Below are 27,795 nucleotides of genomic sequence, written 5' to 3'. Positions count from 1 at the left end.
CAACCTCAGCGTTTTTGCAGATCTTCGCGACGGAATCAGCCCTAGACTCAACGTTTCTAGTTTTCAGCAGTCAGTTTCCGCAATAGAAACCCCAAACCTCGTATATCTCAGCAAAGATAGATTTCAGTCCCTAGTGTTTTTCGTTTGCAGATCAACCTTAGCGTTTTTGCAGATCTTCGCGACGGAATCAGCCCTAGACTCAACGTTTCTAGTTTTCAGCAGTCAGTTTCCGCAATAGAAACCCCAAACCTCGTATATCTCACCTTCCCGCAGCAGATCCTCGTCGCACGGTCAGATCTTGCGGAGTTTGCAAATTCAGCCCGGAAAACGCAGATTTCAGCATCTGTGTTTTCAGCGCGTCGACATCGTACCCGACATCGTCACCGACATAGAGTCAGAATTCAGCAGATAAAGATTTGCAGATTTCAGCCCTTAGAATTTTCAGATTTCAGCCCGTCTCGTCGTCTTCCTCATCGTCGTGGACATCGTCGGCAAGTCCAAAGCATTGTAGAGATTTGTGCAATCAATAGAATAGACTTCTCTCGCCATCGAGAGAAGGGCCTTCGGAGGAGGGTTTGACAACTTCCTGGTGTCGTATTCTTCTCTCTCTATCTCTCAGTCTCAGCACCTTCATTCACAGTGTTCACCACTTTGTTTGTGTCCATTGCACTCTCTCACTAAAGGAACGGAAGGCTCTCCCTTTGGTAAGTAAAAGGGAACCTTGAGCACAGTTCGGAGCACTCATCTTGAGCAAAGTGGAACATTCACTTCCGCTGCACCTTACAAACCTGCTAGATGCTGTGGGCATAGGGAAAAGGAATTCCTCGACCACAAGTTATGCACGAGTCAAACACAAAGAAAATGGTGAGCTCATAACGTAGAAGTTGATATGACTTCAAATAGTGATGAAGTCGTAGGTCGAGCAGCAACACAACCTCAATCCATCAGTTTGAGTCTTGATGCTTTGCCTAACGGATCACCTTAAGGCAATCGGCAAACCGTATGTCGAGCCTGAAATTATGCACCACATGAGAAGAAATCAAATTCATGAGTAGAGCCATTGTCAAATAGTACCGCTACGGTCGGGCCATGTGGACCAAACATGATATTACTGATGTGACCACCTAGGCATTTACGTGCATTAAATAACATAAAAATTTTCTGAATTAAAAAAGAGAGTACTTGGGAGTATTAGAACATCCATGGAGGTAGACATTGTTGTTGAAACATACCATTGTCTTTTGCATGAGACAATCCTTGTGCGCTACGGAAGTGGCAGGTGTGTTTGAAAACTGCTTGTGCTAATGTTTTGTTGACTAACTTGCAGTTGCCAAATTTGTCTTTCGCTTGAGACAATCCTTGTGCGCTGTAGAAGTGGCACGTGTGTTCGAAAAGTGCTTCCACTATTGTTTTGTTGACTAGCTTGCGGCTGCCAAATTTGCTGACGTATTGAATTCAGCGAAGCGGGACACAGTGAGGAGGATCCCCAATGGTTAGCTCACGCCTCAGGACAGCCAAAGTGTTGTCGAAAGCCTTTGCAAAGTGTTAGATGTCATGTAAAGAAAATCCATCGAATGGCGCAATACATCAAGCGGGTGTGTAGGTTGCGATCCCAACATATATATTTTCTGCTAGAGAGCTTGCGGATCCTCCAAAACGGGCTTTAGGTCCATCTCTAGCATGCAATAGATCTATTGAAAATGTGCCAAAGTTGCCTGCTGAGTAGTACCACAATCCACCATGCATAAGCCTAGGCATGCCGACCATTTCACCAATCATCATCCAATGGGGTGACTTCGAATTGTGAGTCCCCCAAAAGGGGCCGGGACAAGTTCCAAGAGACAAGAGACTCTTGGGCGAAACATGGGACGTGTGAAGCGGGAGTTGGAGAAGAAACACCCTCGGGACGAAGCCCGTGCATGGGTGTGAAGTCGGGAGGAGAAAGTGGCATTCCCGCGCCAATCTCATGCGGAGACTCTAACTTTAGGCCTTTTTTGCTTATGTCTCTGGAAAGGAAGGCTACCTATTTCTCTTATTGACTCTTTTGAGTATTCTTCGGGTCCTTAAAAGTCCTTTGTTGAACTTTTTGGTTCATTTGTAGCAGCAAGTTTTGATGTTTTGCCCTACCCTGTTATGGTCTAGGGTTGTTTTTTGCTTCCGCGCACGCACACGCACACGCACATGCATTTACATTGCTAAACTGCTCGTCAAAAACTAAGACTATACTTACGTGGATTCTTATAGGTGCATATACATTAGATTTCTAGTTTTGGTCCTAAAACAATTGGTTGCTCCCTCTTCCATTTGTCTAGGTTAGCAGGCCTTTGTGAATTTTCACCTTGAGCATGCGGAGACTTGAGTTAAACTTTGATTTCTTGTGCATGATCCTATGACATGTCACAATGACAAGTGCATTGTTTGTTTGACTAATCTATAATCGACAGGTAGCGCTTTTGCAAGAAAATTCTAACTTCCAAATTCTGATTGTGCATGCTATGTAGTGTTATGATGTATGTTTTTGAGGTACTCACACAGTTGCACATGTACTCACGCAAACGTGCTATACTTATATATGGTTCCGGTCGTATGTGTTCAACAATTCAGAGTTGAGGTCCAATTGCTTACATCGTTTTTTTTTCTCCTTGATTTATGTATTCTATTTAATGTCCATACACCTTGCCATTTGGTTGATTGAAGCATGTAATCACTCTCCTAGGTGACTTGTATACTTGGGGCAGAGATGAAGGGGAAGGCAGGTTAGGGCATGGTGAGGATCTTGTCACGGATGAAGGAGCTTTTAATGTCCCCTTGCAAGCGATTCTTATGCCAGAGCCAGTTGTGTCTGTGAGTTGCGGAGGTTTCTTTACCATGGCATTAGCAGCAGAAGGGAAAGTTTGGAACTGGGGAGGTTGGCTCTCTTCCTATTTCTTTCATTGTCTCGTGGTAGAACAGTTTAAGATTTCTTTTTTCTGTGTATCTTCCTCTTATCAATCTGTATTTTGTTTGGAAGAAGTTTTTATTCCAAGTTGATGTTTTCGTGAAATAGGTAATGCCAATTATGAACTAGGGAGAGGTGACAATCGGTCACGTTGTAAACCATCTATAATTCCAGAGATTGAAGGCATGCATGTGGTTCAGATAGCATGTGGTGGCTATCACTCAGCTATCTTGACAGGTAACTTTTGGACACATGCTCTACAAAGGGTTACATTTAGTTGTCTTAACAGTCCTTGTATGCTTACCGGTCTTCTTAATAAATAATGACTGTCTTGGTTGGAAACTACAGTTCGGTGACGTTAAGCGTTGTTCCCATGCTTTTTGATCGATCTTCATCTGTGTCTTTTTGGCTTTCTAAAACTAGCTTTAGTGAAGAAAGGAGCATACATTTGATGTGAAGTATTGACCAATTAAAATTTTCTTTGATATCTTAGTTTGTAAAAGAGTCCTTTCATTTAAGAGCCTCATATGGGTCCATTTCATTAGATTGTTTTATTATTTCCTATGTTGATTGGACTTACTTTTTCATATGAAAGCTTTAAAATCTTCTTTTGTTTTAACTTGCCAATAGGTCCCTTCCATTAAGAGCCTTACATGTCTTTACGTTCTTTTCATTTTATTGTTTCAGAATGCCAAGGTGAACCTTTCACCTTGTTTATCTATGTTTCGATCTTTCTTCATGCTGTCTTTTTGGATGTAACTTTTTCATCCCTATGCCTGTTAGGTATGTGCATTTGCTTAGTTATTTGCTCCTTTTGGTCATTTACACCGTCATAAAATAGCAATGGGGTGAATTGGAGCCTTTGTCACAATTTTTCATTGCAGCATGTCCCACATATATGTACTGCATGGAATTTTACCTCAGGTTTGAACTATGTCTGCAGCTGAAGGACGAGTCCTGACTTGGGGTAGAGGTGGTGATGGCCAACTTGGCCATGGCTCGTGGGATAATGGAAGAACACCCAAGGTGGTGGAGGCTTTGGCACATCTTCGCGTCGCATACATTGCATGTGGAAGTTTCTCTACTGCTGTCATTACCGGTATGTTCCTTTACATACTTTTGTTTTTGTTCTTGGCAATAATGTTGAAAGATTGAAAAAATGCTGTCAAAGTACAGGCTAGTGCAGCCGTACAGTTTAGGGACGGTAGATTAGATGGCATTGGCATGATAAAATAAAACTCGAAATACACAATGGAAGTAGAGTGGAATGTAGACACAAACTTGATTACTTGACTAAACTAAAAGTGTGTACAAAGAGGCTCATTATGTAGAGCGAGTGCAAGCATCTCATCTGGCATCATGCATGACATCACATAGAAGACCCAAATCAGCCCAACTTGCAAACTTGTGGGTGACCTTGGCATTTTAGGGACCTCTTAACTATCTCAGGTGAGTCCACATCTAGTAATGGCCCCCATGGGTACCCACACCCCTTGGGTGCCTTTTCCACATGTTACCACATGGTTCTATGCCACCTATGCATCTAGTAGACAAGAGGTGTTATACACAAGCATAGGCTAAAGCTCAAAACCCTAACAGCAGGGTACATGCTACAACATGGTTCTATCCACCTATGCATCCCAATAGACAAGAGGTGTTACACAGAAGCATTGGGAAAGCTCAAAATCCTAACAACAAGGATGTTTCTACCAAAATCTTTTACATTCAACTCCTGGAGTTTCAGTGATGTTAAGAAAAGTGCATGCACACAGACAAGAGAGAGAGAGAGAAATGAAATGAAATAAAATGTTATATGTTATATTAACGTCTTCAAAAGGCCAAAGTGACCTATGAGACTAGAAAGTTACAATATGGTGGATCCGATACAAAGTCAGAGTAACAAGATGACAAAATGACAGAATGACAAAATGACAAAATAAAATACTATGGAATCCTACACTGCTAGGTGTGGACTAAGCAGCTAAACAACTAGCTGGGATGGCTAGATCATAGGAGATCTAGCATCGATCGTTGGCGGATCTCATCAATCTTCTCCATGGTCAGTAGTCTGACCGGGCGTGCATGTCGAGCCAAAGTGACCCGAATCCTCTGATGCAGCCTCTGTCGATGCTGTGTAGTCCTCCGCAGTCGTGGGCGTCTGGATCTCCCCAGCTCAGTCGCTTGGTCGATCAGTATGCCTCTGGTGTAAAGCGACGAGCTCTGCCGTGGTAGTAACTCCTCTAGGTGTCCAGTGGTAGCTCTAAAGAAGTCTGTGATCTGTCTCTGAGACTGGCTAGCCTCTCCTCTCATTAGGCTCTCTCTATGTATGCGTAGCTCGAGCAAAAACAAACCCAGGCATCTCTGATCCTCGTACCGCATGACTCTAGAGAATGGTCCAAAGCCCTCTCTGAACAAGCAATGGAAGCGGCCTCGTATCTCGTAGTAGACGGGGTAGTGGCATGTGTAATGCAACTCTGTCTTAGGCTCGATGTCACATAGGGGGCATGTCCTGGCCTCTGCTGGTACTCCGTTGTATCTCCCAGTCTCGATCCGCAGCTGGTGTGAAGATGTGCGTATTTGGCCAATAGCACATCGTATCCCATGAGACAAGTGGGTGTCCATGTATCTGGGCCTCGTCACAAAACCATCCTCCGTAAGCTGGAGGAGATGCTCTCTGTAGAAAGCCATCTTCATGCCCAGCTCCTGTGCTGGCTGTATCCATGTCCTCTTGGTGTCTAGCTGAGTCAAGTCCTGGCGAATGAGCCTGGTGATCTCGGACTGTGTAAGAGTCAGAGAGGGCGCATCCAGTGAGTACTGGAAGGGAGGCAATCTGTCTATGCTGAACCCATGCGCCTTAAACCATGATGTCATCTCCCCATACCAGCATGCTGTATCTCCCTGCATGGCTAACTGTCGAGAGGACTCAAGTGCAAGGCGTGCATATCTGTCTCTAGGAAGTTCCCACATGCGGTGTATGAAGGAGACAGACCTGGTGAGCGCCTCAACCACCAGTGGGGGGGCAGCTAGTTCTGCTCGTACAATAGCACGTGGTACTGAAGCCTTGGCTCTAATGAGCCGCGAGATCATAGAGACCAGAGGCTTCTCCATGTCCCCCCATCCATCACTGCGGCCTGTCCTCCCGTGATGATCCAGTGAAGGTCCCCAAATCTCAGCTCCATAAAGCAATGTAGAAGCCACCACAGTGTCAAAGAGCTAGAGCTTCGTCCGAGGCTCCTGAAACTGAACCTGTGAACACATCCTTTCCAATGTACCCAATGCTGCATGGGCTTTGGTCAATCTAGTCTTTGCTGCCCTCCTCAATGAAAATGCTGGCCCACTAAAAACCACTCCAAGGTAAAGTGTAAGCATCTGTATACTCCACCTTCTCCTGGCCATATGTGAAGGTGGGCGTTGACCTCCTGATCCACTGTGGGGTGGTATTGAATACCATGACCTTGGTTTCACCAAGGTTGATGGACAAACCACTTTCCTGGGCAAACCTATGTAAAGCATCCAAGTGACGTTGCATCCCCTCCGGAGAGTCGGAGATCAACACAATATCATCAGCATATAATAATAGTGGAATCCATGTCCCTGCCAGCTGTGCACCTCTATCACCGTCTCTCTCAATGTAGTCAGAAACCTCATCTACATACATACCAAATAGAGTAGGAGAGAGCGGGCAGCCTTTCTTCACCCCAATAGTGGAGTAAACTGGTGTGAATAGACCCTCTGGGGTGCGTACATGCCCCACTACTTACCTGTATAATGCCATGACCACCCCAAATGAGCTCTGTGGGTACTCCCATCTGCTGTAATCTGCGCCTCAATCTAGCTCTAGGCACTGTGTCAAATGCTTTGCGGAAATCCACAAAGCTACAATAGATCTGTCTCTCACGCGATTTGCCCTCCTCAATGATGGCTCTGAGTGTCAAGATATGGTCAAGAGTAGAAAAATCCCTCCTGAAACGTGCCTGCCCAGCTGCGCGTATCCCCTCCCTCTCTGCCCATCTACTCATCTGCTGCTCAAGAATAGATGCGTACAACCGTGCCAATGTGTGTCCAATCATGATAGTGCGATAGTTCCGAGGCTCCATGGGGTCTCCCGACTTGAAGATAGGTACAATAGTAGATAAGCTCCAAGTATCAGGCAAGGCCTCACACATGGCACGGTTCAACATAACTGCTAGAAGCTCAGCTAGTAAATCTCTGGCATGCGTGAAATGCTCAGCCACTAGATCATATGCTCTCCCAGTTCTCATCCTATCAATGGCCTTCCTCACCATCTCAGCGCGGTGAAAAAAGCACATGTGTGTGGGCATGGATCGGGGGGGGTCGGGAAGGGGGGCTACTCAGGAACTGTGTACAAAGATGATGCATATTGGCCCCAAGCCTCTGTAGAAGTGATGGCCGGGGGGGGGGGAGTGCTCATGAGAGAGCCTCCATGCCTCACGTGAGTCCTGACTCAAGAATAGCTGGTATAGATCTTGATGTAGGCGAGCCAAAAATGCCCTCTTCTTCCGCCGCACTAGGCGTCGGAAGTCAATCTGTGACTGCCTGTGAGTGATGTCCCCCAAAAGCACCTCCCTCTGAAGTCTAGCTCTAGTGTCCCGGCATTCCTCATCATACCAACTGTCCCCAAACTGCGTATCTGCTCAGGCTGGGTATGTGGGTATGCCTCTGCTGCTGCATCATGTAGTGTCTGTGTCTGTGTCAGTATAGTAGTGAGCTCCTCCAGAGGTCGCCCTGGCTCCTCTGTGCACAGGCGTCTGTAGATCCCGTCTATGTATACAGAGTCCGTCTCCCGCGTGAAGGTGTAGCGAGTAGGGGCTGCTGCCCGTAGCTTGTGCTCTACACTAAACTGAAAAGAAATGGTCACTGACACAAGAGCATGATCCACTGCCACACCAACAGGTCTGGGTCCAACCGTGAGGTCCTGGATATTGGAGATGAGGCTCGGCTGTGCCATGACATAATATGAGAGAGAGAGAGAGAGAGAGAGAGAGAGAGAGAGAGAGAGAGAGAGAGAGAGAGAGAGAGAGAGAGAGAGAGAGAGAGAGTGAAATGAAATGAAATGTTATATTAACGTCTTCAAAAAGGCCAGAGTGACCTATGAGACCCAACTGATACAAAAGTGCTGAATCTGTTACAATGTTTGAAAAGTGTGAAAGTGTGAAAATAAACGTGAAAAATTAAATACAAAGTATTAGATAGACTTCTTAGGAGCATTCTGGGTGTCTGGCTAGAATGCTTCTAATCCTTTGTTGTAGTCTCCTCCGGTGAAGTGTGCTTATGCATCTCGGTCGTGGTCGTCTCGATTTCCTAAGCTCAATCGCCCTGTCAATGAGGATGCCTTTGGTATGAATGTGGGTACTCCTTTGTGCTGGCTGCTGGCCTCTTGCTTTTCCTTCCATTCCTGCTTCTCTCGATCCGAAGAAATCTGTGATGTGCCTCTGAGGCTGTAGTGCTCTTTGTCTTCTCATTAGATTATCCCTGTGCCGATGTAGTTCCATTAGATACAGGCCTAAGCACCTTTGATCTTGGTATTGCATGACTCTATCTAGAGGTCCAAAGCCTTCTTTGAATAGGCAATGGAAACGCCCACGTATCTCATAGTATACGGTGCAATGGCATATGCAGTGTAATTCTGTCTCCGGCTCCATTTCGCATAACTTGCAAATTCTGCTCTTAGGTGGGATTCCCCTAAATCTGCCAAATTCAATTTCCAGCTGGTGTGAGGATGTACGAATCTGACCAATAGCACATCTCAAACCATGAGACAGGTGGGTATCCATGTAGCTTGGGCGAATCAAAAAACTATCTTCAGATAGCTGTAGGAAGTTTTCTTTGTAGTCGGCCATCTTCGTGCCCAATTCTTGTGTAGGGTCTACCCATGTCCTCTTAGTGTCTAACTGTATAAGATCCCGGCGGATGATTTTATTAATCTCCGTTCGTGTGATTGCCAGTGATGGAGCCTCAAGAGAGTATTGGAAGGGGGGTAATCTTTCCATACTGAACCCGTGTCTCTGAAACCACGAGGACAGTTGTGCATACCAGCATGATGTATCTCCTTTCATTGCTAATTGTTGAGAGGATTCAAGGGCCAATCTAGTATATCGGCAATTATTTGTATCCCATAAACCATGTATAAAGGACACTGATCTGGTAAGAGCTTCAATTTCTATCGGAGGGGCAGCTAGTTCCGCTTGGGTAATCGCGTGTGGTACGGAGGCCTTGGCTCTAATCATTCGGGAAATCGTAGATACCAAAGGTCTCTCCATTGACTTCCAATTATCTTGATCCATAGATGGTCCCCAAATTTGGACCCCATAAAGCATAGCCGAAGCCACCACATTATCAAAGAGCCACAGTATTAGAGTTTTGTTCGTGGTTCCTGAAACTGCACTTGTGAACACATCCTCTCCAACCCTCCCAAGGCCGCAGAGGCTCTGGGCAATCTAGCATCCGCTACTTTCTTAAGAGTAAACTTCGGTCCTGTAAATACCACACCAAGGTATGTGTATGCATCTGTGTACTCTACTGTATCTTGGCCATATGCAAATGTAGGTGCCGATCTCCTAACCCACTGCGGTGTGGTGTTAAACACCATAACTTTGGTTTTACCCAAATTTACCGACAGTCCGCTGTCCTCCGCGAATTTATGTAATGCATCTAACTGCCTCTGCATTCCATCTGGTGATTTTGCTATCAATACAGTATCATCTGCATATAACAACAAAGGGATCCATGACCCTGCAAACTGAGCACTGTTGTCACCCTCTCTATCAATGTAATCTGATACCTCATCTATATACATACCAAATAAAGTAGGGGACAATGGGCATCCCTGCTTTACTCCAACGGTGGAATGAACAATGTCGGAATCCCCTTCTGGAGTATGTACATAACCAGTTACTGACCCATATAAGGCCATGATCCTCCAGATAATCTCTTTGGGGACCCCTAACTCTTGCATTCTGCGCATCAATCTGGCCCTTGGTACTGTATCAAAAGCTTTCCGAAAATCCACAAAGCAACAATACATCCTTCTCCCGCTTGCTCTTCCTTCCTCAATAATGGCTCTGAGCGTAAGAATATGATCTAAAGTGGAATAACCCCTCCTGAATCCAGCTTGTCCTGTTGCCCTTATGCCCTCATTCTCTGCCCATCTACTCAATTTTTGTTACAGAGTGGATGCGTACAGTCGAGTCAATGTGTGACCCACCATAATGGTACGGTAGTTCCCGGGTATCATAGGATCCCCTGACTTGAAAATAGGTACGATAGTAGATAATTTCCAAGATTCAGGTGATCCTTCACACATGACCCGATTTGTCAGACGAGCAAGGACTTCTGAAAGTAGATCCCTTTCATGGATCAGATGTTCTGCTACTAAACCCTCATGATCATATGCTCTTCTTGTCTTCATCTTATCAATGGCTTTTTCCACCATTTCCGTAGTAAAGAAAGTACTAGTAGTAGGGCATGGCTCTAGCGGATCTGGTAATGGAGGCTGTCCAGATACCGTATATAATGATGTTACATATTGACCCCAAATCTCAGGAGAGGTAATTGTCGGAGGCGATGAGTGCTCGTGAAATAAACGCCAGGCCTCATGTGAGTCCTGACTCAAGAAGAGCTGATATAAATCCTTCTCCAGTTTGGCTAAAAATGCCCTTTTCTTGCGACGTACTATACGCCTAAGAGCAATCCGAGACTGCTTATATGTGATGATCCCAAGTGTAAGCTCTTTCTGGACCTGGGTTCTCGTCTCTCTGCATTCCTCGTCGTACCAACTGTTTTGAGGCATGTTCCCAGATCCTCTCTTCTGATCAGGCTGAGTATGTGGGTATGCCTCTTGTGCTGCTCCATGTAGTATCTCTGTTAGCTGAGAAGTAATCTCCTCAACAGTATATATTGGCTCGGCTGCCCACATCCTATTGTAGATCTTTTCCACATAGACTGAATCAGTCTCTGGCGTGAAAGTATATCTTGTGTGTGTCTTCTTCCTTTGTACTTCAGAGGCATTGTATTGGAAGGAGATTGATAAGGTCAAGAGAGCATGATCCACTGCAATCCCAACCGGTCTGGGTCCCACCTTAAAGTCCTCGATACTAGAAATAAAGCTTGGTGAAGTCATGACATAATCCACTGTACTGGCCCCATGCCTGTGCGGGAAGCATGTGAATCCCCCAGATAAAGGGAAATTCTCTAGACCATTAAGTATGGCCAAACCATGTGTAGTTACCATTTCCATGAGATGTCTCCCATATTCAATGTGTTCTTTATCCTGTGAGTTTCTAGTAAGCCCCTTCTGTGATAAATCCACTTCTCTGAGCATTTCCTCAAAAGTATCATAGAATACTGCTTGAGAGTTGGCCGTTTTGGCATTAAAGTCTCCTAAGAGAACGATGTCTCCATCTCTAGAGAACTCCCATATGTCATTATTCAATATGGAGAAAGGGGACTGTCCGTTAGGTGAGGAGTAGACTGATGTACTTGGGAGGGAAGTAGCATATAGCGATATATAGAAATCTACCTGTCTCGGCTCTCATTCTCACCCACATATACCTTGCTTGTTCATCTTTCCTGATAATCTGTAATAGTGGTTTCAGCTCCTCTTTAAATAAGACTGCTACTCCTCCTGAACCCCGGCTACCTCGCAGAGATCTCTTGTCTGGTCGACCAGTTGTTTCCCATAAACACCCCTTCACATGTGGCATAAGCTGTCCCGGTATCTGGTGTGTCTGTGAGTAGAAAACTATGTCTCTGTCCCTAAAACTGTCCTCAAAGGAACCTACATCTAGCCTATATGATCCATTACAATTCCACGCGGCTATCCGGAGCGTCGCCCCATAGGTCTCGCAGCCTCATGATGAGCGCTTTTCCAGAACCACTACTTTCCCTCCTCTATAAAAGGCGATTTTTCCCTTTTCTCTTGCTGCCTTTATCTGTGGCATCAACTCTTGCATGTGTGCCACTTGTGCCAATGTAAGGTCATCTCCCAGGATTTTTGTGGAGCTCGCTGCTGCTGTTGCGCTACCCACTCGCCATCGCAACCTCCCCCTGCCCCTCCCCCCCCTGCCCTCGCGCGCCACCGCTGCCCATTCCCCCCTGCCCTCGCCGCCCGCACCTGCTGCGCGTACGCCAGCGCGCTGCCCAGCCTGCCCGTAGCCCTATGCCCGCCCTGCCCACCTGCTCGCCAGCTTTCCCCCACTCCCGCCTGCCGCCCCGTTTTCTGCCTCAGCCCCCCAGCCCCGCCTCCCAATCCTACCTCACAACGGCCATCCTGCTTGTCGGGCCTCGCCAGTACCAGTGACGGGTTCGGTCGTGCAAAAGCTTCGTTTTTCGACTACGTTTCTCCGCCCCTCCCCTACAGCAGCAGACACAAATGGAGGCCCCAGGTTTGCCACAGAGGGACTCTGATGAAGCCCCCTCGCCCGACCCCGCTGAGCCCACCATTCGACTTGCTCTCTCGCCTACAGAGCAAGCGAGCCTTGCCGCAGAGGTAGAGAGATTGCAGGCGACTTTGGTCATCTGCAAGGTTCTCGGCACTCGACCTAGTAGAGGAGGGATGCGAGACCTTCTCCAGGCCCACCTTCTCTCAGAGGTGGGCAAGATCTTGGATGTCCAGATTCTCGGACGGGGGTACTACCAGATTGAGTTCGAGACTTCCGAGATGGCTTCCAAGGTCATTGCTATGAGTCCACTGGCCATCCGAGCATCACGCGCCCACTTTCGACAGTGGCGACATGGTTTTGACCCGACTTCGGATGTGCTAGTAGAGGAGGCAGACATCCCCATCTCAGTCTGCTTTCCGGGTTTACGGAGGGAGTACCTTCCACTTCTCTCCAAGATTGGCTCAGCCATCGGGACAGTCCTGGAGACACCTCGTACGGCAGCATCAGTAGCTGCCAAGGCGGCTGGCATCCCTTCAGTTCGAGTTTTGGTCAGAGATACCCACACGCTCCCGAAGGTCATCCTTTTGCCTCGGGTGAGTGGGGGTTGGTTTCGACAGAGTGTGGAGTACTCGGGTCTCCCGAACCAGTGCTTCATTTGCAGACAGATGGGCCACCTAGCGAAGGCCTGTCCACGGAGGAGACCACGACCCGCACCCCAGCCTCAGCCCCAACCTGCCAAGGCTGGGCCGCAGCCACAGCCAGCGACACAGAGCACAGATTCAACGCCACCCTCCGAGCCTGGGGCTCCAGCGGAGGAGGGGTGGCAGCAGGCCCGTGGCCGTCGACGCCAGGGGCCACAGCGTCAGCCTGGCACTCAGAGTGGCCCCCAGGTCCCTACTCAGCAGCAGTGGGTTCTCACGGGGAACCGCTTTGGGCCTCTTGAGCAGGAGGAGCCTCCTTCGCCAGCCTCCACCTCCGCTTCTCCCTCGCCAGCCGCTCCGCCGTCCGATCTCCCCTCCTCCTCCTCATGCCCTCCCCCGCCCTCTGCTACCGCTCACCCCCCACCTCGCTCCCCCCATGTCTCTGCCGCCCCACCCCGCTTCTCCTCTCCCTCGCCCCCCCCCAGCCCCTTCTCCCCCTCCTCCTGCTTCAGTACCTCAGTCGGCTCAGGAGACTGGACCCTCGCCGGCGGCTAGGAGATCTCTTGGCAGCGCCTTTGCCACGAGTCGCCTAGCGAGAGAGGGTCAGCCCTTCATGCGGCCGCCTCTGCAGATTCAGACATCTTCTCTTGTAGCTATCCCGCGTGGTTTGACGAGCATTGACCTCCGACGCCGCTGGGATTTCTTCGATTATGGGTTTACTCGTTTTCTTGGCGACTCCGCAGCAGACCACGAGGCAGCCTGCTTCAGAGTCCACGCTTTGTTCCTCGCCGCTAGGGGGACAGAGGCCTTGGACTCAGTAGTTGGTTTCTCCTTCCCCCTCTGTGGCAGGACTGAGACAGAGTGGTCCCTCGACTCAGTGGTTGGATGGTTGCATACACAGGTTCTCGAGTTCTCTCACCACATGGGAGAACTTGGCGTTACAGATTTGCTGCAGACGTTGTGGCCACTGGCCAAGTTTGCAGTGACACCCCCAGACTCAGCAGGATGTAGACACATTGTGGTGTACTTTTTTGCTGATACGCAGTGTTTGCCTTGCTATGTATTCATTCATGAGGACTCCTGGACAGAGGAGGTTGCTTTACGCACGGCTCGCTCTGCTTGGGCTTGGACCAGGCACTCACTGCAGTCTTGCCTATCTAGAGGACGCTCGGATGCGGATTACTCCCCATCCAAGCCTGCTTCGAAGATAGCTCGTCTTGCTGCTGTGGCAGCATCTGTTCTCTCTCGCTCCCCATGAGGATCGTCTCGTGGAACGTGCAGGGACTAGGTGGGCCCCAATTTCAGCGACAGCGGGGCCGATTGCGTCAGGAGCTTCAGCGTTGCCTTGTGGGAGGAGAGATTGATCTCCTTATGCTTCAGGAGCACCATTTGTCTGAGAGCCGCATTCGGCGATGTGGTCAGATTTTGCGTGGACGCTATGATACCTTTTGGTCAGCTGCTTTTGGACCTGGAGGCATCCAGGGTGGGGTATGTATGACTATTGCGGACTCGCTTCAGCAGGCCATTGTGGGCAGAGGGATTATTGTACCAGGCAGGGCTCAGTGGATTACTATGCAGGTTCAGGGTAGCCTTGTGGGTTTCTTGAACATCTATGCGCCCAATGTGGCGAGTGCTCGTGCAGAGTTTTGGTCACAGATTGTTGAGTCTTTGCCACAGGTTGACCAGTGGTGTGTAGGAGGGGACTTCAACATGTTGGAGGACCCTTCTGACAGGATCGGAGGCAGCCATGCTACTGTGCATGGAGTCGAGTTAGCAGCTTGGGAGAGGTTTTGTATGACGCTGAGGGTCTCGGATACATGGCAGCATTCTGGCTTTGTGAGGCCTCCAGAGAGTCTTGCCTTCTCTAGATCGGACCGCAGAGTGGGAGGAGTGAATCTATCGCGCATAGATCGCTTCTACACTAGTGACCACTTCAGTGACTTGGGGGGATCAGTGGGCATCCTGGCAGGGACATCCTTCTCGGACCATGCACCAGTGATTCTCACAGTGGCAGATAGGCAGAGGAGTGGGAGCACGATGCTTCGCATCCCAGAGCGGGTCTTGTTGGACTCAGCACGCAGAGAGAGGGTCGAGGCTCTATGGACAGAGGGCATGGACAGCCAGGCTCCACCTGCAGACAGAGTGGCCTCAGGCCTAGCTCAGCTTAGCCACTTCTTTCTCCGGGAGTCTCTGGCTCGACGGGCTGCAGCGAGAGAGGAGGAACAGCGTCTCAGACGAGGCATTGCTTCACTACAGAGGATGCAGGAGCAGCATCCAGACAGTCCATGGTTGGAGGAGCAATTACAGCAGGCTCGACAGGAGCTTGCTTGCACAGAGGAGAGGCGCCATGAGTTTGCCTTTCATCGACAGGCATCTCAGTGGACTCAGGTGGGTGACAGGGTGACAGGTGGTTTCTTTGAGACAGTGGGACCTCGGCACTCGCATGCCAAGGTCAATCAGTTGAGGAGACCCGATGGGTCAGTTGTTTGTGAGCCTGAGGATATGCGTGCAGTCGCTATTGACTTTTACCGTGAGCTACTGTCAGCTGAGCCCGAGTCAGAGAGACAGGATGTATGCAGGGAGCAGGTTTGGGCACAGATGCCCTGTCTTGTGACTCAGGAGATGCGGCAGAGGCTTGAGTTACCTCTTCAGCTTGAGGAGCTGCACACGGCTCTTAGGGCCCTCCCTCGTGGTAGCTGTCCAGGTGAGGATGGGTTGACTCCCAGCTTCTTCTTGGAGTACTGAGACCTGCTTGGCCCAGATCTTTGTAGTGCCTTTCAGTACATTCTGCACACAGGAGTGATGCCGGATAGCATGAGTGAGGGCCTGATTTACCTCATTCCAAAGGAGGGTGGCTCCTTGGATGAGATTCGACAGTGGCGCCCCATCACCATTCTCAACTCAGCCTACAAAATTCTTGCCAAGGCTCTGAGTTTGAGGATTCAGCCACTTTTGGAGAGCCTTATACATGGGACTCAGACAGGTTTTGTCAAGGAACGTAGTATCCTTGACAACATCTTCACTTTTTGGGAGGCTTCTGCCCTTGCACGGCTCCGTGGGGAGGACCTTGTGATTCTTCTTCTCGATTTTGAGAAGGCATACGACAGAGTCGACTGGGACTTTCTAGAGGGCACGCTACGCAGGATGGGCTTCTCAGAGGCTTGGATCAGAGGGGTGTCAGCTTTGTACAGACAGGCTCACAGTCAGGTGCTTTTGGCAGGAGGTAGAGGTGAGCGCTTCATGCTCACACGATCGGTCAGACAGGGTTGTCCTCTTGCCCCCTTTCTCTTTCTGTTCTATGCGGAGGCGATGAGCAGATTTTTGGTGTCACGGCAGGTTGGTTTGAGGGGCTTAGCACTCTCTCTACGGGGAGATGAGCTTCTGGACGTTGAGTTTGCCGACGACTCAGCCTTGTACTTAGAGGGCCAGGAGGCCAATTTACACAGATGTGGGCAGGCTTTGGAGACCTTCTGCTGTGCATCGTGCGCACTGATCAACTGGAGAAAGACAGTGGCTTTCTCGGTTGGTAGTGCTCCTGTGCCAGATTGGATGCAGGAGAGGGTTTCAGGTGGATTCCTCCAGGGACTGCAGTTCGGTACTTGGGTTGTCAGGTTGGTTTGGATTTGTCCCCCGAGCAGCAGATTGCTCCTCTTCTCCTGTCCATCAGGAGAAAGCTGTTACATTGGAGCTCAGCCCGACTTTCGCTGGCTGGTAGAGTAGTAGTTGCCAACCAGGTGTTGTTGGCGACTATGTGGTACATCACTTCTTGCTGGATCTTCTCGAGTTCTTGCATCAGCCAGGTACAAAGGCTGATCAGGAACTTCCTTTGGTCAGGTCGCGACACTCAGATTGCCCGAGCCAAGGTGGCTTGGTCGGTCATCACACTTCCTTGTTCTCAGGGAGGGCTTGGGATCATTGATCCAGCACAGCAGAGCAGAGCCCTTCTTGGGAAGTTCGTCGTCAGAGGACTTCTTCCAGGCGAGGAGCCCTGGAAGGAGTTCTTGTTGCAGAGGCTTCGTGCCAGGGTGCCTCAGTCAGGAGGCCCTTGGCAACCTTCGACCAGATGGATCTTTACAGAGTTGCGTCGAGTTGGTTTGAGCAGGAGACTGGAGGACCGATTCGTTGTGAGTCTGCTTCGTTCTTGGGAGCTATTACGGCGTGGCCTAGAGCAGAGACAGCCGACGTGCACGGAGGAGCGCCTACGGCAGCCCCTCGTCTGGAACCCCATGGTTAGCACTCAGCGAGGCCACTTGGTTGGGAGTAGGCCTCATGTTTCTTGGGGTCCCATGGCAGCAGGTCCAGCGCGCTCTCTAGGTGACTGGCTAGAGTTCACAGGTTTGTCAGAGGAGGTGCAGGTTGTCCAGCTACAGGGCATGAGAGGGGTTCAGAGCATGTGTCAGGACATCTCAGAGTCAGTTCCAGCTGACTGGCTCACGCCTCTCGAGCCAGTGGCACCCCGGTGGATGGGAGCCTTCACACGATTGGAGGTTCTCATTTCAGTCAGGGCTTGCTCAGAGACTGTCCCAGCCCTGTTCTTCGAGCTTCAGGGTGGGGGACGACTACAGAGAGTTGCAGTTGAGGCCCCGTAGGTAGCAGAGTGTTGTTTCCAGAGGATCCGAGTTGTGGGCTTCTGTGGGAGGACTTGCGTCATAGACCCTGACCCAGCAGCTCTTGAGACAGGACACTGGAGGCTATGGGCCTGGGAGTGCTGTCCACTGGCACGAGTACAGTGGGATCCTGGTGAGTGGCTATGGAGGGACCCATTCTCTTCTGCAGACCGCCCAAGAGTCCCTTTCTTTCAGTACACTGTTCGGCTTGGACGTCATATACTTGCAGCACAGAGTGAGGCCCGCCCCGCTGCAGCACGTCATTGGCAGGAGGAGGGTCTCACAGTTGAGTTCTTGGCAGCTTTTTGGCAGAGGCTGTGGGACTCCAGACAGCCGAGGCGCGTCACCTTGTTCCAGTGGTTGGTTGCACACAGAGCCACAGCAGTAGGGAGTTGGCTTGTACATTGTGGTCTCTCGGCCGCATGTACAGCCTGTGACCAGTTGGTGGAGAGTCAGCGTCACTGTCTTTGGGACTGTCCCTCGGCCCAGCAAGTGTGGCTACGAGTTCTTCGGCTGATGCCTGTCCTCTCCACGGCTCGACAGTACACTTGGGGGGCAGCGACTTGGTCCACCCTCACGGGCCCGGCACTTCAGTTTGAGCTATCTTCCACCAGCAGGATGATAGTGATACAGGGGGGTCGACCTACACTCCAGCCTGCTACAGACCTTACTCCACAGGAGTGGAGCAGTGAGAGAGCGGAGTGTTGGGAGCTCATCAGCGGCCTAGCTCTCTGGTTCATCTGGCGGGCCCGTTGTTTCCGCATCTTTGAGGCTCGCCTTGTACCACCAGCAGAGACTGTTCGTGACTTTTGGCTAGAGCTGATCCATACTCTCAGAGGACAGCTTGAGGGACTACAGGGCAGCTCCGACCGCATGCGGGAGCGCCGCGAGGCTTTCCTTCGACTCTGGCGCCCTGGGCCGTTCTACGCCATGGTCCAGGGGGTGCTCAGATGGCACTACTGTCCACCTGTGTGGCTTTTCCCTCCTCCCATCTCTTGATTTAGCCCCATTGTACATATGCTGTTTTTTCATTGGGAGAGTCTCCCCACCATGCTTGTCGTAGCCCTCTCTTGCAGAGGTGGATGTAGCCCTATGGGCAGTTTTCATTAACTAATAGAAGGATCTTTTTCTATAAAAAAAAAAAGGTCATCTCCCAGGAAAATACCGGTTTTCTTAAGAGTTGGCCTCTTCTTTAGAAATTCTTTCCTTATTTCTATATTCGGGAAGCGGAGAATAAGTGCCCTATCCTTTACGTTTCCCTTCTCGTCGATTCCTTTCTTGCCTACTCTCCATGCACTTGTGTGAGTAGGCTCTGTGATGCCCATGCGTTGTAGCAGTTCCCTCACTTCTTCATCTACATTCTCTTTGTCTTTGACTCCTGTGACCCGCACATGTAGAGCCCGATTCTTCCTTTTCTGCTCTTCCTCAATGGTCATATTAATAATGGTGGAGGTAGGTGTGGTCTCAAGCATCTGGGCCTTTCCTTTCTTCGCATCCTCAATCCATTTCTCTGCTTCATCAACCTTTTCTTGTGTCTTAACAAGACGTTCCGCCCATGAAGATGCCGTTTTCGATTTCTGTTCATCTCCTTCCCGTAGAGCTTTCATCTGATCCTTCATGTCCTCGAGCTCCTTCAGCACGGAAGGTTGGTCGTCTCCCTTCTCCTTAGTTGTAGATTTGCAAGCCGCAAGTTCTCCTTTTAGCTCCTCGATTATTGCATCTTTTTCCCCCATGTGCTTTTCCATATTTGTTCTCCATGCTTCAAAACTTGCTACTGCCTCATCGAGTTTCTTTTGCATAACGCATTCTGTTACATTTACTTCGGCCTTGATTAGGTTTCGTAATTCCGTTTTCACGATCTGAATTTCCTCATTCTGTATCCCCCGGATCTCTCTCCTTAGTTCTCTCATCATGTCTCCATACATGGAGTTCTTGTAGCTCTCAGCGTTCGCGTGCATTTCCTTCCTGATGTCATCCCTCATATAGTTTAACTCTGATTTGAGCATCACGTGGACCTTCTCCATCAGTAGCTCATCATGTATCCTGGAGGTTTTCCCAACTTGTAAGGATCCTGGTGATAGTACAATATCTCTGTTTCTCCGTTTGAAAGTAGCTGTCGTTTTTTTTGGGGTTGTGTAGCTATCTACACCCGGCCCTTCCCCTTCTGTAGGCGGATCCATCGGACCCGAGCCACAACGGTGGGGTGGGGTGCTAAGGTGAAGGACTCTGAGTAAGGCAAACTTAAAGCTTTAAAACCTTTAAACTTTAAAATTTTATTTCAAAGCTTAAAAACCTTTAAACATTAACGTAGGAAATCTTTGTCTTTCTACGCGTAGATGAAGGAAGGGTGCCGGGGACGTGCTACGCGTAGGAAGTCCTTCTACGCGTAGAGGGAGAGGGCTTGTGTGCGAAGCGGGTTGCAATCGAGGTTCTCTCTCTCTCTGGTTGTGGACGACGCGCAGGGCAACAAGTAGCTCCTCTAGCTGTGGGCGACGCGCAGGGCAGCAGTCCTCTCTCTCTCTCTCTCTCTACTGCGAACAGGTCCCTGCTGCACAGTGCTAGGCATTGCCCTTACTACCCGCAGGTGGAGAGAGAGAGAGAGGGCCTTGTGTGTGTGGAGGGCACACGCCCCCTGTGGAGGACTCCGTCCCCTTTTCTATTCTGAGAAAACCTGTAGTGTTTTCGATTTCTTTCCTTATGTTCATTACGTAGCTTCTTTCTTGTTCTTATGTAGGTTCTTTCTTTCGTTGCCTTGTTTGTCTGGTAGAGAGAGAGAGAGAGAGAGAGAGAGAGAGAGAGAGAGAGAGAGAGAGAGAGAGAGAGAGAGAGAGAGAGAGAGAGAGCTGATGGTGTGCAGAGACAGGAGAATTGTATTGCTGGGGTAAAAACAAAGATCATCGACTAGGCTTTGGCGGGACTATGGATTCAGAAAATGTCCCGAGACAAGTTTTCTTTAGTCGAGAAGACAGGCAGCTCAAGAAAGATGCTGCAGTTCTTGCTGTTGCACTAGGAGCTCGTCATGGGATAGCTATTGCCTTGAGTTGATACTGCTTTGGACCCCCTCCTGAGGGATGTTTGGTTGAACAGGGAAGGTTTCTGATTCCTCATTTTGCACGAGGTTTTTGAAGCAGTCCACCTCTTTGTCTTCCTGCTAAAAGAGAGAGAATTCAGCTGTTGTTTCAAAGGCAACAATCTTTCGTGGCAAATTCAGCAGAAATTTGTCATTCAGTTGTGCCGTTGAGCCTTGAGACAAGAGACTCTGCACATGTGCGTGTGCGCACGCACGTGCGCGCGTGCACACACACACACACATGCGCGCTCACACACACGCACACACACTCTCGAATGCAGGCACTGAGATCATATAGGCCTTCCCAGATTTTGTCAAGAAAGTGCCTAAAAGCCCCACTGACATAGTACCAAGAATGCTGACTTGAACACAATCAAGATGAGAAGCTCACTTGATTGCTCCCTCGTCATCTTCACCCCCATCTTTGAGATGTTCTTATCAAAACCTTCAATAGGTATATCATTAGGAGGGTTATATTAAAATAGGAGTTACAGAATTACATGTTCATAAGGCTTCTTTAAATCAATTCAGAAAAAAATTTGGTAGGTTTGTGAAGAGAAAGGGGTCATTTTATTCATAAAAGTAGAGGGTTTTTTTCTATTATGTTTTTTATTTTTCCTTGGAACCTTTACTCCCATGGATGTTTGCCTCTCAGTATACGGTGTATCTTCATTCCTTCCACATTTAGTGTTTGGCATGATTGTTGCCGGGTCTTGTGCTTAAGAGTCTACTGTAGCTGCGACTCTAGAAGGTCATCTCACAGGAGGCCTTCACCCAATTGTCTTTATAAAAGATCTGATTTCTTTTGCTATGCTCTTTAGTTGAAAACTCATGGATTATTGACTTAGGTTCGTTAGGGATGGTGCACCAACCACTTTCATCACTTGTCATCGTGAGGACATAGCAACAGATGACACACTAAAGATGGTGTTCTAATGCCCTTTCGGTTGTCCAATGTTCCACCATGTCATAATGTTATGTGGATAATATTTTTCGTTCATATTTGGACAAGAGTTTCGTCATCTTTTTGGATGGCATCCATTTTTATAGTGTTTCTCAAGAGAAATGTTTGGAGCATCTTCCTAAATTTCGAGTGGCCTTGCAATCACAAGGTCCATGCTCAGGAGACAAGTGGGATTGTTTGAAGTGGAAAATACAGTATCTTTGATGTGTTATTTTTAAAGAAGTCCTTGAAATGGTTCAAGCCAAGATACTCAAGAGGCTGCCTCCTACCAACCTGGAGGTATTGTATTCCAAGGTACTATCGCGAGTTCAGCAAAGATTATGCAAAAACTGTGGTATTCATCGCATACTTAAAAGCTCAAGGGCATGCTTTTACTTGGAGAGTGGTGCAGCAATGGAGCTGTGATAAGCTAAAGAGTAGCTTTGGCTAATGCTCCTGAGGTCGCTATTGTGGATCATCACAAGCCATTTGTGTTGGGGATAGATGCTAGTAACAAAGCCATTGGTGTAGCGCCAGTTGTAGACAGTAAACATTGTCTTTCTGAGAGCAATAATTAGATAGAGCATAGCAAAACTGCTCTACTCATGAACATGAGCTCTATGTTATTACTCATACCCTACATGAATGGTGACACTACTTGTATGGAGAGCACTTTGAGATAGTATTTCATCATGCGAGTATTAAATGGTTTATCATCTTAGACAAGTCTGAAAGGTAAAAAGGTTAGACAATCAAAGATCCTTCAAGAGTATGATGGCGAGCTGCAATATTGTAAAGAACAATAGAATATGGTAGTGGATGTTCTAAGCAAGAGATTAATGATTTTACCAAGTTAAAGAGTGAATTGTTGAAGTCTCTCAAGGGCAAGTGTGAGCACGATCCACCATTCTCTTAAGGTCTGGAGTGTGGCTACAAGGAGTGATCTCTCTCATTTCAAAGGAAGCGCAAGTGTTAATTGCACAACTCTCTGCTTTACCAAAGCCAAGAGTAAACTGTTTCAAGTTTCTCAAGAATAAGTGTAAGCATGATCCTTCATACTTGCCAGGAGAGTACTCTCTCAAGCGAAAATGGTAACTTCACATATGGTCCACCTCTCACAAGTGATGTGCTAAATTCTTTGAAGCATTTTTCCACTGATAATGGGTGCTTTAGCAAAAAGGAGAAGTGGATTCAAACACTAGGTGCCAAGTTCTTTGTGTTAGTATCATGATAGTCCAAGTGGTGGTCTATAGCATCATGAATATGAAAGTCACATGCATTCATAAGATGATAATTTCAATGACCAGAATGGCATCAAGAAGTTCAAGATTATGCCTTGCGCTAGTATAAATGTCATGTAAACGAAGCTAAGCATTAGGCAAGCTCCTTCATCTACTCCAGATCTCAATTGGGAAATAGAAGAGTATCTATATGGATTTTATAATAGGTCTCCAATTGCAAATCGCTAACATGATTCAATTTGGTCAATTGTGACTAGTTGATGAAGATGTGTAGGTTTCTTTCTACAAATTCAATAGACTAAACTCTCTCTCTCTCTCTCTCTCTCTCTCTCTCTCTCTCTCTCACTCACTCACTGATGGGCCTACTCTATGCTTTGCCCAATGCCCAACTACTCAACCCATCCCTAGGCAATTTTTTTTAGCACAAGCACACTACTAACTGACCCATCATGCAACACAAAGGCAAATAATGTTGCCCAACATCAAGGGCAGGCACCCATGGTGCTACCCAGTATGAGGCGGAGGAGAGGGGGCAACTCTAAAAACTTGCTTCATGATGTGTATATCTTGGCATTCTGCCTTTGAGCGCTCCTCATTCTTTTCCCAAACATTTTCATGTGGACTCTTGTTAAGCTTCTTCATTGACCTTTTTTTGGTGTTGCCCACCTAGCTATGAGGCTACGCACTACCTTCATCTGCTTCTAGCCTTCTAATGTTAGATTGGGGTCAAATCGACTCTCATTCTATGAATAAAAACAACCATCAAATTTGAACATATATGTAGCTTTCAAAGTGATACTAATGATGATATTGTTGAAAATGGCTATGTTCCTTATCAAGTCTTGAACTTCAGGTCACAAACAAACCCCATTGTTCTCCTACCACTTTAAACATTTTTTGTAAAAATTGAAGGAAATTGTTCTTAATTGATGTGTAAATCATGTTCCCCTAAGCGTGCCTCGATTCACATTAATCCATGGAAATCAACACTATAAGGCATAAAAAGAATTGGTCCCTGTTCTTTTGCTCATTCTATGAATGAAACAACCATCACTATTTGAGCATTTATGTAGTTTCTAAAAGTTAAACTAATGATGATATTGTTGAAAATGGCTCTGTTCCTTATCAGGGCCTGAACTTCAGGTCACAAACCCACCCCAACTTTAAACAGTATTTGTAAAATAAAAGAGTGTTCTTGATTGATGTGTAAATCATGTTGTCCTAAGCTCGCCTCGATTCACATTAATCCATGGAAATCAACACTATAAGGCATAAAAAGAACTAGTTCTTGTTCTGCTTCAGAACCATAGCTTCATGAGAATGTCTTAAAAAAAGTCAATCTTTAATGGTTAAATTTTGACAACTACTTCTTGGAAAAATAACTCAACTTGTTAAAATGTCTAGCTATGCTTAACCTAAAATATACTAAGTATTATATCAAGTTTTTACTTATGAGTATTATATATCTTGGAGTGTTTGATGCAAGTTACCTATATAAAAAAATTGATCAAAATTTACCTCTATAAGACATAATTTCACCCAATTCAATTAATGATATTTCTTTAGTTCACATGCGGTGTAGATCTTAGAATTGTGAAGGTGCCAAAGCTAGGGTTTTCACAATTTTATGTCATCCAAGTGTCTCTCCTAGCCTCCCAGTCCAAATTGGCTATGCAAGCACATATAGTGTAGCCTCCATGTTAGCAAATGTTTGGGGCACTTTAAATAATAAATTGAATACCCAACCAACAAGCAAAGTGGATACACGTGATCTTGCACCCATCCATTCTAGACCTTTTCCAATACTCAAGAAGGTTAGATTTCCTAAAAGTTGTAGGTCCATCTAGTGGAATCCACATGTCTATCTAGTGTTTTTCGTGTGAATCGCTTACGAAGATGGCTCGGCATGCCGACATAAGCAATTAACATAGACATGTTGGTAGACTTTATTGAACCTCCATTTTAAACATCATCTAAAAAAAACTAAAGATTTTCACTAGACTTAAGGAGGGGTACAATTGGGACACATGAGTGCTATAGAGGTATTATGTTTAGAAGTAATTTATCTTGCCCTAATCCTAATCCATCTTGGGCTCCATTTGTCATGTTTGTACATAATCTCTCACTTATGAATTTGACATAATTAGTCTCTCAATCTCTCATTTTCTGTATCTTATCACTGAACACTCTAATCATGGTTTTTAAGATATTAACCCTAATAACTTTAAATGCCAAAAACCATTATTAAAATTTCTTTATCATCTCTAATTACTTTTACCAACCTTTATTTGGTATATTCCAATGGTAGTTATGACCATCTTTTGATTATTTTTATTCATAATAGAAAACCCTACATGAGTCACATTTATTGTTAATGCAACCTAAAAGACAAGAAATTGTCAAGTCCCGTTCATAGCAAAAAATTGTGCCACATGAGAAAAGTTTTCCAATTGTGAGCACCTTCCCTATCTTACTAATTTGACATGTGGCTACTTGTCCTACTGTCAATACCTATGTGTAGGATCTCCCTTGGCTGAAATGGTAGTTTATGGGTTGCTCATGCTAGAATATATACCTATGTATTGGTCACCCGTTACACGGAGTCCTTGTGTGGCCACCTGCCATGCATGTGCTCTCCAAGTGTCCACTTTCCTTGCATGTGTTGCCACCTGCTAGAGTATACCCGTGTGTAGGCCGCTCATGCAAGATTATACTTGTGTGTGGGTCATTTGGTGCATGGAAGCCCATGTGTGTCCTCCTACCACGCATGTGTTGTCCAAGTGTCCACTTTCCTTGCATATATTGCTGGTAATTTAAGGGACTGCCCTTTTACCGAAACACACTCTTTGGTCTAGAGAGCTTTAACTAAACCAAACACATTTTCAAGGTCATGACAATTTACAACAAAATTGTATGTAAGCTATATAGTCACTACAATAAAATGGAAAGCTGGAGAGAGGAGAAAATCCGATGGGGTTGCAGCCACATGGCTCCCTGAAATCCTTGCTAGCTAATGTATGGCATAGACAGATATAGATATAGACCAAAAAGAAACAAGTGATAAATCAAGGCTTACCCTTAAGGTGAGTTAATATGCAAAGTGAAGCAAAGAAAGAGACCCACTTCTATGTTCTCTCTCTCTCTCTCTCTCTCTCTATATATATATATATATATATATATATATATATATATATATATATATATATATAATGTGTGTGTGTACGCGCGCGCACACACACACTTGCTTAAAACAAATTATTCTTTTTTTTTTTTTGGGGGGGGGGGGGGTTGCTTAACCCTACAAAGTGAGAAAAAAATTTTGTCAGACTATGGAGCCAAATGGTAGACTACAATAAGTTCAACTAGGAAATTGATATACCCAACCAATGAACATTCCCAATCTATTGGAGGACTTGTCCTCCATGTCAAACATATTTACAGATAGCCATTTGAGCAAGTGTACTACTTTCTTTTGTAATTGTCTCTTTGATCATATCCCAATGTGAGTTTGATATGCACCCCCTACAATGCCTATTGTCAATTGCACATGAAGGGCCTCTCACCCATGCAACATGCAACCCAATCTATTTGTGCAAGTTGCTTGCAGAAGGGCCTTCTACCCACAGTCCATTCAACCCCATATTGCCCGTACAATGAGAGTCTCTTATTGACCTCATGTAGCCCAATGCATGCCCTATCACCCTCTTGCTCTCCCCTATCCCCTACCTTGTCCCACCTATCAGTTACCTCGTGTATAGTACACAACGAGAGAGAGAGAGAGAGAGAGAGAGAGAGAGAGAGAGAGATTTTACTATAATCTTGGAAGGCCAAGTATGACCTATGGGACCACAACAGCGTATCAAGTGGTACGTTTGGGGCTAATAATTGATTCTCGATGCCCAAGGATTGTAGAAATGAGCGTTGCAATTGGGAGGCCACATCTTCGTTGGGAGAAAAATACATATGGAAAGAGAGAGAGAGAGAGAGAGATTTTCTACCCTGCCCCCATACCCCTCCCATCCCTTCTTTAGCATAAATGTAGAGAGAGGTATGGAGTAAATCCCATAATTAAAAAACTAAGGCAATACAAAAGAATTAAGAAATAAAGAAGTTTGAAAATCGATTAAATTATTAAAACTATCTTTTGTTTAGAATTCATAAAAAAGAGAAAACACTAGATCAACAATTTCTAAGATTTAAGAAAAACAAGAATTTGTAAACTTAAAACTAAACCATCTATTTTTCTCACGTGAGCTCTTTTTACACAAGACCAATATTACAAAGTTAGCAAAAGTTTACTTGAGGTAAAAGTTTAGCAAAAACTTCAACGTTTCATGCCTTCATCCCAAATTCCTTCCTTGGTTAATGAGCATTCACTTTCTATTTCAAAATTGTAGACACTTTTAAAGTCCATAATTAGATTTAGAGAGTAGTCATCTAAATGAGTGTCCACTATTTTATTTCAACCAATAAGCATTTTCGGCCTCAAAAAACGCTTGAACATACAACACAACTTTTTTCCTATTTTAGTCAGTAGAAAGAGAAAGCATCTCTATAGTCTTTTTCCTTTTGGTGGGCCAAAAAGTTGATAAAAGCATCTCCTAACCCAATTTATTTTTTTTACAAGCTGACACCAACCTCGTGAGCGGAGCCGTAGCGTGCCATGGTTTGCACGTCCTGTTCTTGCGTGCTTGCTCATGGGACTTTCACCAGCTACCCCCATGCTCATCGGATTTTCCTGTTTTTCTCGCCCAGCCACGTTGCTACCACCGCCCACCAGCTGGCCTCTTCAAGCAAATTTCTTCTTTTAGGAGAAGTACTGAATTGAATTGGAAAAAAGGGAAAATTACGGAGGCCCCATAGGTAGGAGAGGGGCAATCCTAGCTCCATAAGGGGGAGCCTGAGAGAGGAATCAGGAAGGGGGAAATAGAGAACAATAACTATCAATAACATA

General features: G+C 46.7%; 1 protein-coding gene across 4 annotated transcripts in view; it reads left to right on the top strand.

Moving 5' to 3' along the window:
• LOC147435657 (RCC1 domain-containing protein RUG3, mitochondrial-like) overlaps positions 1-27,795 on the top strand; it is a 116,655-nt gene that overhangs the window by 64,269 nt on the left and 24,591 nt on the right. The window contains exons 3-6 of one of the 4 annotated variants that reach the window (XM_086488652.1): positions 2,717-2,908; positions 3,047-3,175; positions 3,882-4,037; positions 21,770-22,310. In XM_086488652.1, the coding sequence (XP_086344778.1) occupies positions 2,717-2,908; positions 3,047-3,175; positions 3,882-4,037; positions 21,770-21,825 (533 nt within the window). In that variant the 3' untranslated portion in view covers positions 21,826-22,310. Of the gene's footprint in view, positions 1-2,716; positions 2,909-3,046; positions 3,176-3,881; positions 4,038-20,444; positions 21,219-21,769; positions 22,311-27,795 lie in introns of those variants that run through there. The other 3 variants (XM_086488651.1, XM_086488650.1, XM_086488653.1) reach the window with 3 other exon arrangements.

The sequence above is a fragment of the Adiantum capillus-veneris genome, chromosome 18, assembly GCF_014529385.1.
Source record: "Adiantum capillus-veneris isolate H3 chromosome 18, ASM1452938v2, whole genome shotgun sequence".
NCBI classification, from domain to species: domain Eukaryota; kingdom Viridiplantae; phylum Streptophyta; class Polypodiopsida; order Polypodiales; family Pteridaceae; genus Adiantum; species Adiantum capillus-veneris.
Note: the sequence above shows the minus strand (reverse complement) of the source record. Positions and strands in the feature narration are given on the sequence as shown.